The 10503-nt window shown below is 37.7% G+C and overlaps 1 protein-coding gene across 3 annotated transcripts in view; it reads left to right on the top strand.

Moving 5' to 3' along the window:
- Positions 1 to 477: 477 nt before the first annotated feature.
- INO80D (INO80 complex subunit D) overlaps positions 478 to 10503 on the top strand; it is a 41677-nt gene continuing 31651 nt past the window's right edge. Inside the window, exons 1-4 of one of the 3 annotated variants that reach the window (XM_006759414.2) lie at positions 478 to 597; positions 1897 to 1989; positions 2102 to 2348; positions 6748 to 7493. In XM_006759414.2, the coding sequence (XP_006759477.1) occupies positions 2131 to 2348; positions 6748 to 7493 (964 nt within the window). In that variant the 5' untranslated portion in view covers positions 478 to 597; positions 1897 to 1989; positions 2102 to 2130. Of the gene's footprint in view, positions 598 to 1896; positions 1990 to 2101; positions 2349 to 4005; positions 4086 to 6747; positions 7494 to 10503 lie in introns of those variants that run through there. The other 2 variants (XM_015561112.1, XM_015561111.1) reach the window with 2 other exon arrangements.

The following is a 10503-nucleotide window of genomic DNA, read 5'->3' as shown; positions in this document are numbered from 1 at the left end:
AATAATACATAATGACCAAGTTGCTTTCATCCTAGGACTGTAAGAAGAGTTCAGTGTCAGAAAATAATAAACACCATATTTTTAAAAGTATGAAAGAGAAAAATGATCATCTTCCCCAGAAGCTGAAAAAGAATTTGGTAACATTAATCATTAATTCTGAGGTTTTTTAAAAAATAGGACAACTTACTAAAATAGGAATTAATTGATAACTTTCTTAACATAATAGGAAATCATGTTAAAAGTCAACATTATTACCTTGGCGGTGTGGTTCAGTTGGTTGAGTGTCATGCAGTATACCATAAGGTTGCCGGTTCAGTACCCAGTTGGGGCACATACTCAGGTTGTGGGCTAGATCCCTGAGAGGGGGTGTGGGGGAGGCAGCTGATTATGTTTTGCTCTTGATCTTTTTCTCTCTCTCTCTCAAAATCTGTAATTTTCATTTGTTCATTGTTTAACATGTATGAGGCACAGTACTTGGTGTGTTGCATGCTCTATCATTTGATCCTTGGAGCAGCTTGATGATAACATAGCTACTGTTATTATCCCTATTTTACAGATGAGAAAACTGAGGTTAAATGACTTGTTCAGGATAACAAAGTAAGTCCAGATTCTGAACTTGAGCAAATATATCTTCCGACTCCTGAAGCATTTATGTGTCTTGCCATTCACTCGTATAAGGAATTTCATATTGAGTTTAGTAAAGGAGAGAGTATTTTTTGAGGCTTTCTGTAGCTGGTATCTAAGCTGCTCTATCAAGCTATGTGGGTGACGTAGAGAAAGGGTGTTAGACCACATCGGCCCACTGCAATCCTACTTGACAGATTAGTTGATTCAATTTCATTGTAGACTATGTGGTCTTATCCTATATAATAAAAGGCTAATATGCAAATCGAACCACAGAACGACCAGTCGCTATGACATGCACTGACCACCAGGGGGCAGATGCTCAACGCAGGAGCTGCCCCCTGGTGGTCAGTGCGCTCCCACAAGGGGAGCACTGCTCAGTCAGAAGCCAGGCTCACAGCTGGCGAGTGCAGCGGCGGTGGTGGGAGCCTCTCCCACCTCCACAGCAGCACTAAGGATGTACCACTCACGGCTTAGGCCCACTCCCCAGGGGTCGTCAGTCAGATATCCCCTGAGGGATCCCCCGACCCCTCAGTGCACGAATTTCATGCACCAGGCCTCTAGTAATATATGAATTCTACTGCTGGAACTTTGTGTTTAGAGAGGTATGAGTAGTGTGTCCTTTCTTCCATTTCTTACTAAACCTCCAAAGACTCATAAACCATGATTATTATTCTATTTATTTTAATTGGGAGTGCCATATAGTACCAAGAACTGAACTGAGTGGTGGAAGTGTGGTTGGGTGATTAGTCTTTGGGCTCAAGAAGTTTATAGTTTAGATGGTCTAAGTGAGGGGGAAGATTAGAGGGAAAATTACTTTTTTAAAAACAGGAATTTGCTCTTTTTTAAATTTCATAAAAACTTTTGTTATAAATTGCCAAACACTTGTCAACCTATCAAAAAATCTAGACTTTCTGAGGGAAGTTTGAGGTCCATCGGCATTGTAAAGAGATTCGGGTTCTGAAAATAGGTATAGCCTGTAAGTAGCAGTAATGAGATGAAAAGACCTTATGGCATTTGTTTGGTGGAAAACCCCTACCTGTTTTGAGGTATTTCCAAAACTTAACCAGAGGAGAAGTTATTTAGTTCAGTTTGGAGGGGTAAGGTAACAATATTTTATGCCTCTTATTACTTTAATTCAGTATTGGGACGTTGGATTACAATGAAGAATCCATCCCATTAGAAGGGTGATTATCATAGTATTTTACATCTGAGGTGAGCAAACTTCGTTTATTTCACTTTTGTTAACTAGGCCTTTTGATATTTTTATAGACAATCTGCTTCATCTTGATTCTGCAGCATTCCAAAGTGTGGTATCCTTGGGGTTCTCTTAACATTGCTATGGTGCAGAAGATTTAAAATCAGGTATGGCTCTGGGGCCAGAAGTCGCTTAATGAAATTCTCAACTTAAATCTGCCTTATACTCTCTGATTTATCATTTGGGTTTCTTTTTTTTTTTTTTGTGGTGGTCTTTTAGCTGATGTTCACAAGGAATAGAGTCACGTGATGTATGAAGGGAAACATATACACTTCTCTGAGGTTGACAATAAGCCCTTGTGCTCATATAGCCCCAAACTGTGCAAGCAGCGGCGACTCAACGGCTACGCTTTCTGTATCAGACACGTTCTGGAGGACAAGACTGCCCCCTTCAAGCAATGTGAATATGTGGCCAAGTATAACAGCCAACGCTGCACCAACCCCATCCCCAAATCAGAGGATCGTAGGTAAGAGCTGGTAATGGGACTCAACCTTTGATTTAATTAGGCTGGGATTTTTCTTTTTCTTGTCCTTTTTTCTTTAGATACAGTGAATGTAAAGGCTGCTTTCCTGGAGTATTCTAACTAAACTTTGAAATGGTTCTAAAGATGAGAGATTGGTAATTTAAGAAAAGGGAATAGTAAATTTGGGGAATCATTTGAAAAGTATGTTTCAGTATTTTCTTTTTATATTGATTTAATAGACTTGCTAGGATTACGTTAGAAACTGTTGCTTGAAATCTTAGTACTGATATATTTAGTTTACAGCCTTATAAAGTGTTTCTGACTTGTCATTTGCCTAAATGAGAAAAATTATAGGAACTACTTAGGTGTTGTAAGTAATGATAGTAATTTTGGAACTTTAAAATCTGTGCTTGAAAGGTAGAAAAGGGTAAGTATTTATTGAAAAAGGGTTATTCAAAAGAATGATTACTTGAATCATTCAGATGTACTTTTTTTTTCCGATGTACTTTTTATCAGACTTCTTTTTGGTTAAAAAGAATTCCATATAGAGTATGTTTACTATAAATTAGAAACTGTATTTTCATAGTATGAGTGGCTGTTATCACTAGAATTATGAATTTATGCTTTGCTGAATTAAAAATAATAATACAGGAAGGTGTTTTAAAGAAGTCTTATGCTGGTTATTCATCTTTCATATTTTAGGAAAATTCACACTTGATATCACATATGATCTCTTTTTCTTCAGTTCTACAGAAACAGTATTGATCATTGTAGATTATTACAATGAGGGGTGCATGCTTATTTTATAAGAAAGTTTCAAATATTTGTTATCTTTAGGTAGAAACTTTGAACTTTTTACTTTTCTTTTAGAGGTAAAAAGTTCATCCTTGTTCCCATACATAAGCAGATGTCACCTGCATAAAAAGGGTTGAAAAGGAATATGTATTTTATATTCAGAGTGAGCAATTTTTACCCTTTTAGGGTGAAATAAATAATTTGTGTTGATAGAGATCCCACCAAAATGAGTATAGTATAATGTGGTGATTTGGGAATACTCTGTTAGAATTTCTAATGAGCACTTAAGGCGTCAAATTACAATACCCGAAAGTTAGAAACAGCTGCCTAGTGAGGCAAGGAATAAAATTTTAATCTCAGGTGAGAAAGGGACCACTGTATTAGGATAAACATATCTGTCCATTTGGTTTTAGCAGACTGAAAATGGTAATTTCTTACCCCTGCCCTTTTTAAACTTAAAGAATGCAAGGACTTGGATTAATTTTTTACTTCGAGCTCCATTATAAATACATTTCTATAATTTTGTCTTAAATTCCATTTTTCACAGTTGTGATTGTTAACCTTGGATTTTTTTAAAAAATTCAGCTGAAGCAAGTGTTATAGCTTACAGCAAGCAGTAAAGTGAGTCACTTCGAATTTGTCCAAAATATTCTGTGAAGCATATGCCTTCACCTTTATATACTAAGAAATTTCCTCTTTTTAGAACAAGATAAGGGAAAGGATTTTTGTGTTGCTCTGTCAAGAGAAGCTACTTCTTTTTTCAAAATTGGTCCAAGAACATATGAATATATCTATATATATATCCTTACCCAAGGATATTTTTTCCATTGATTTTTTTTAGAGAGAGTGGAGGGAAGTGGAGAGAGGGAGAGAGACACATCGATTGGTTACCCCACTCACTTGTACTTGCCTCCACTAGGACCAGGAATCGAATTTGCAACCCAGGTACGTGCCCTTGACCAGGAATCAAACAAATGACCCTTCAATCCATAGGCCAATGCTCTAACCACTGAGAAAAACTGGCCAGGGCTATAATTTGGGGGTATTGATATTTTTGTTTGTAGGGTTGTTTGAAAATAGAATTAAAGTAGACTTTAACACAGGTAATATTCTTATGTTACCTCAAGAATTCCAAGTTGAATTTATGTAATAATAATATCTTGACTGGTGTATAAATATTGATAGTTGTAACTATACTATTGTAGAAAAGATTAATATTTTGAAAATGTATTTTTTGCCGAACCGGTTTGGCTCAGTGGATTGAGCGTCGGCCTGCAGACTCAAGGGTCCTGGGTTCAATTCCGGTCAAGGGCATGTTCTTTGGTTGCGGGCGCATCCCCACTGGGGGGCGTGCAGGAGGCAGCTGATCTATGTTTCTCTCTCATTGATGTTTCTAGCTCTCTATCCCTCTCCCTTCTTCTCTGTAAAAAATAAATAAAATATATTTTAAAAAAAGAAAAAAGAAAATGAATTTTCATTATTATTGATGCAGTTACTACTTGGACACCTAGGTATTTGAGATGGTTTATATATTGTTTTAGAAAAAAAAATTTTAAGGATTTTTTTTCTCATTGATTTTTTTTAGAGAGAGTGGAAGGGAGGAGAGACAGAAATATCGATGTGAGAGAGACATATCTATTAGTTGCCTCCCACACATACCCCAACAGGTGCTGGGGATTGAGCCCGCAATTGAGGTATGTGCCCTTGATCGGAATGAAATGCCGAACCTTTCAGTCAGCAGGCTGATGCTCTATCCACTGAACCAATCCAGCCAGGGCTCAAGGATTTTTAATGGACAAAATTATCTGGTTGGTGGTCAGCTAGAGGAAGCTTCTTGATATCAGTGTCTAGCTTATCTGGTGTTTATTATAAATGCTAACTTATGGGTTCCAGCTGTTTGAAATAGAATAGTATTATATGCTCAGTAGAAGTAATGGTATAATTAAAAGGTAAAAATCATTTTCTAAGCTAGGGCTCATTATTGTAGCCTTTGTTTCAGAGATCATGGTTATATTAAGTTGATTATTTTATATAATATTTTAAATTTAAGCTTGCTATAATTTATACACACACACACACACACACACACACACACATATATATATATATTTTACTAGTATGTATATATTAGCCAGGAAAACTCATTATCTATATGTTTATTTTCTAAAACAGTTTAAGATAAAATTTACATCCCATATGTTTACCCATTTAAAGTATATAACTCAGTATTTTTTAGTATATTCACAGGGTTGTGCAACTGTCACCACAGTCTAATTTTACATTTTCTTCCCCCCAGAACCCCATTAAGCAGTTACTAATTCTTTTAGACTAGAAATTCACATTTGCCCACTTATTTTAAATGCTAGTAAGCTGTTCTAGGTGTGAAGAGGTGGAGGTTTAGGAGTTCTGACTGTTGTGATAGTGCCGCCAGCGTGGCTGCAGTGCGTGCAGAGCGAGGCTGAGGGAGTACTGTTCATGCATCAGTCTCTGCTGTGTTACACAATGAAGCACATAGTGGCCTCATTTACCAGTTCAGGCTGCCCACATGTCAATGACCAGGAAAGTCTGATTTGTAAATTAAAAAAACAACCCATCTATTTTTCTTCACTAAAAAAACTAATCCATTTGTCAATTTGAAAGTGAGTTGAAAACAACAAAACCTTTATTCTATACTAGAGTCCCAGTGCATGAAATTCATGCACAGGTAAGGTCCCTAGGCCTGGCCGGTGATCAGGGCTGATTGGGGCCTTCCTTTGTTCCACACCACCACCTGGTGGTCAGTGCATGTCATAGTGAGCGAGTGAACTCCGGTCTCTCTGTCGAACTCCTGAGGAGACAATTTGCATATTAGGCTTTTATATAGAGAGATTGGGAAGCTTCTACAGTTACTACAGTTATCCCTGAAGCCCTTCCTCTTGTTAGCCAGCTTTATGAATCTGTTCTCTGTGTGTGTAGAACATACAGTGGACACTTGACATTCTTAAGGATTACATCATAAGATCTTTTTTTAAAAAATTGATATGTTAATTTGACAGACAAATTGGTTGAAAAAATTGATTCATTTATTTGAGAGAGAGAGAAATTTGTTGTTCCACTTACTTATGCTTTCATTGGCTGATTCATGTATGTGCCCTGACCAGGGATCAAACCCGAAACCTTGGAGTATCAGGAGGACTCTCTAACCAACGTATGGGCTGGGGCCCATAAGATCTTTATGAATTTCTAAATACTTGAATGGCTTTAGAACACATATTTTTTCTCCGTAGAGAATTTTAAGTGACTCTTATGAGTTACTCTGTTTGCTATGAATACAGGATAAAAAAGTGGTCTGAGAAGCAATAGCTGGGCCACCCAGTATTTGAGTGACTTTTGTCTGGCGGCCTCTGCATGTGTACAGTCACATATTTGCTTCAGCAAAATTGCCAGACTTTGAGGATTGCTTCAGAGGAGTGTAAGTTGCATGTATGAAATTCATCAATGTCAAGAGTTACTCTAATCATGCATTTTTAACATATTAGGATTCATATTTTATAAAATGTAGTTTTATATTTTGCTTTTCTTAATATATATCATGAACATTTTCCCATGTATGTTTCTGTTTTTAAAGGTACTGCAACAGCCACTTGCAGGTACTTGGCTTTATCCCGAAAAAAGAGAGGAAGAAAAAGAATGATCCTATAGATGAGGTAAAGGGCAGGCACCAGATGGATACCATGGCCTTTAGCCTGGCGGTGCCCACGTTGGCCTTGAAGATGCCCAATGGACTGGACAGCATGTCCCTCTCTCCACCGGGGGCAAGGGTCCCTCTCCACTACCTGGAAACCGAGTTGGAAGACCCGTTCGCTTTCAACGAGGAAGATGATGACCTAAAGAAAGGGGCAACCGTGAGAAAGAAGTTGCAGAGCAAGTTGGCCCAGAATCGTCAGCGCCAGAGAGAGACAGAGATTTTAAAAGTTCGGCAAGAGCACTTTAGTCCCCCTCCTGCACCTTCCCAGCAGCAGCCTCCGCAGCAGCACTCCAGCCTGTCACCTTTACCCGCGCCTGTCAAACCTCCAGCGCCACCGCAGGGCTTAGTCTGCAAGTCACCTCAGCCTCCGAACACCAGCCTACCACTGCAGGGAGTGGCCTCCACCACGCACACTATAGCACAAGCGAGGCAGTGGTCTCACAAGAGGCCTCTGCCCCTCCTGCCATCCAGTAGGGCTCCTGTCGTGGACCCGCCCAGGACTGACCGGGTCCTTATGAAAGCCACAGCCTTCTCTCCACACTTCTCTTGTATAAGTCGACTGCAGAGACTGGTGAAACTGTGCACTCAGAAGCATCAGTTGGACACTGATCTGTTTCCCCATTTGGGTGAGTTATCTGTTTTACCATATCATATATGTGTAAGACAACAAAGTGTGCCCTTTTGCATGAGGCTTTATTATATGCTGCTGGAGAGGGTAATACTTGGTGAGCAGGATACAGAGAAAGGAGTTGGGAGTTTAGAATCCCAGTCATAGCTTGTAATAGTAGTAGTGGCGGCAGCAGCAGCTGCAATAGTAAAAGGCAGTTGTGTTTGATTGCATGCCTCTGTGGTCTCAGTACCTGTGTGTCCAGTGAAGTTCTCCACATGTCTTATTGTAGGACTTTGGAATAATGAGAGCATTGTTAATATCTGCCAACAGTTTAAAAGTAAACTTGAAAAAATTCCCAAAGCAATTAGTGTTTATGCTTAAGAAAATCTCTTTGATCCCAAGTTTATAAAGATATTCTATATTTTATATTAATAGTTTGATTATTTTTGATCATTTAAATCTTTAACTCATTTGGAATTTATTTTTGAATGTGGTATGAGCTGTGATTCTGACCGGAGGAAAAATTATTTGCATGAGATGACAGCAATAGAAAAATGGGGAAAGGATGGGAATAGAGGAAGAAGAAATATAAGTGGTCAATAAATAAATCTCAAACCCCAAAGCAGGCAGGAAATGCAAATTAAAGTAATAATGAATTCTCATCAGATTGGCAAAAATTGTACCCAGTGTTGATGAGGACATGGGATCTCAGACATTGCTGGTAAGGAGCATTACAGTATTTGCTAAGTCAAAGTGTATGTACAGCCAGCAACCTTGCTTTAGGGATTCTGTCTTATGGATCACAATAATCAGAATGTAAGGATCTGTGTTCAAAGATGTTTATTACAGCATTGCTTGTAATATTAAAAATCTGCAAACAGTCTTTATAACCAATAGGAAACCTGGAGTAAATTATGATGCATCTATGTTTTTGAAGTATTATGCAGCTCATAGAAAGAATGAATGAAATCTATATTTTTACCTAGCTGTGCCCATGATATGTATTAACAAGTAGAAAAAAATCAAGAGGCTTTGTATAGTATCTTATTTTTGTAAAAATAAATAAACAAGGGACATCAATATAAGTGTTGCTGGAGTATATAGATAGATGTTTGCCTATTAGGTGTGAGTATAGGTCAAGTGCGAGTGGATATACACTGCTGAGCTGTTAACCTTGGCTGCCACAAGCAGATGGAGTGGACAGGGTGTGTTTTTAAGTAGCTGGGAGATGTTTCTCCTATTACTAAACCATGTATGACTTTTGTTTATTAAAAAAATAAACAAAACTTAAAATATATAAACAAAAATAATAAAATGCCCAAATATCATTAAATTGGGTTCCTGCTATACGTAGTTTTGTAATTTTTAAAAATTTTGGTAATGTATTACCAATTAGTAATTTTTCATACACAACATAATTTGTCACAGCTGAATACCTTTTCTAATTTAAGTAACATCCATTATAAATTGTTGTAGCTGTATAGCCTTGCAGTAAAACAATTAGTCATATCTTTAATTTTTCCTTCAAATAAGTTCCTAGAAGCAGAATTGCTGATTCCAAGCTTTTGCATTCTTTTTTTTTTTTTAATATATTTTTATTGATTTTTTACAGAGAGGAAGGGAGAGGGGTAGAGAGTTAGAAACATCGATGAGAGAGAAACATCGATCAGCTGCCTCCTGCACATCTCCTACTGGGGATGTGCCCACAACCCAGGTACATGCCCCTGACCGGAATCGAACCTGCGACCCTCCAGTCCGCAGGCCGACGCTCTATCCACTGAGCCAAACCGGTGTCGGCCAAGCTTTTGCATTCTTAAAGAGGTTTTTGATAGGTGCTGCCAAATTTTCCTTCAGAATTTTGTCAGTTTACCCATTTGGCAATAAATGAGAATGACACCTTCTCTGTATCTTTATAGCATAGGTATTAGATAATATTATTATTAATGCTATTGCAATTATTTTATGTTTGCAATTTTTATAGAAATTTTACTTTAATTTGCATAACTTAGATCAGTGTTTCTCAAATTTTGGGCCTTAAGATCCCTTTACCCTCTTAAAAATTATTGAGGACAACATAGAGCTTTGGGTGAGTTATATCTATTGATATTTACTGAATTAGAGGTTGATACAGAAGTTTAAAAATAACTCATTTAAAAATAAACTCACCACATGTTAACATGTTCTTTTTATGAAAAATAGCTATGCTTTCCAAAACAAGTATCATGTGAAGAGCAGCCTTGTTTTACAAATCCGACTATCTGATCTACTAGAAGACAGTTAGATTCTCATATTTCCTTCTGTATGTAGTCTGTCGTTATATGCAGTTTTGGTTAGTAGATGAAAATGTGTCCTTACACATTTGGAAAAGGGAGGAATCTTTAATAGTTTTTTTTTTTTCAAATAATTGTGCATATTCTTATTTGATTCTACACCAAAACTTGGTGTTAATTTCTTTAAAAGTAGTTATAATGTGGAATCTGCTATCAAATCAAGGAATTTTACATACCGTTACATTAAAATCCATTGATTTACCTTGTACTTGAATGGATCATTTTAAAAATATATATTTTTTATTGATTGATTGATTTAAGAGAGAGAGAGGGAGGGGAAGAGAGAAAAATATTGATTTGTTGGTTGATTCTTGTTGTGCCCTGACTAGGGATTGAATCCAAAACCTTGGATATGGGTACCATGCTCTACCCAGCTCATTATGTAAAAACTAGAGACCTGATGCACAAAATCTGTGCAAAAGTAGACCTTCCTTCCCCTGGCTGCTGGCACCAGCTTCCCTCTGGCACCCAGGACCCGGGCTTCCTTCACAGCCCCAGCTTCATCTGGAAGGACATCTGATCTAAATAGCATTTTATCCTTTTATTATTATAGATTTAAAATTACCACCAATTTCATCAGAAAAGTCTGTTAGGAAGTTGTCATACTCTCAGTCAGGGGTCCTCAAACTACAGCCCGTGGGCCACATGCGGCCCGCCGCAAACATTTATCCAGCCCGCCCGGTGTTTTTTGCCGCC

This window comes from Myotis davidii, unplaced genomic scaffold (assembly GCF_000327345.1).
Source record: "Myotis davidii unplaced genomic scaffold, ASM32734v1 scaffold394, whole genome shotgun sequence".
NCBI lineage: Eukaryota > Metazoa > Chordata > Mammalia > Chiroptera > Vespertilionidae > Myotis > Myotis davidii.
The sequence above is the reverse complement of the archived record's forward strand: the minus strand, read 5'-3'. Positions and strand labels throughout refer to the sequence as shown.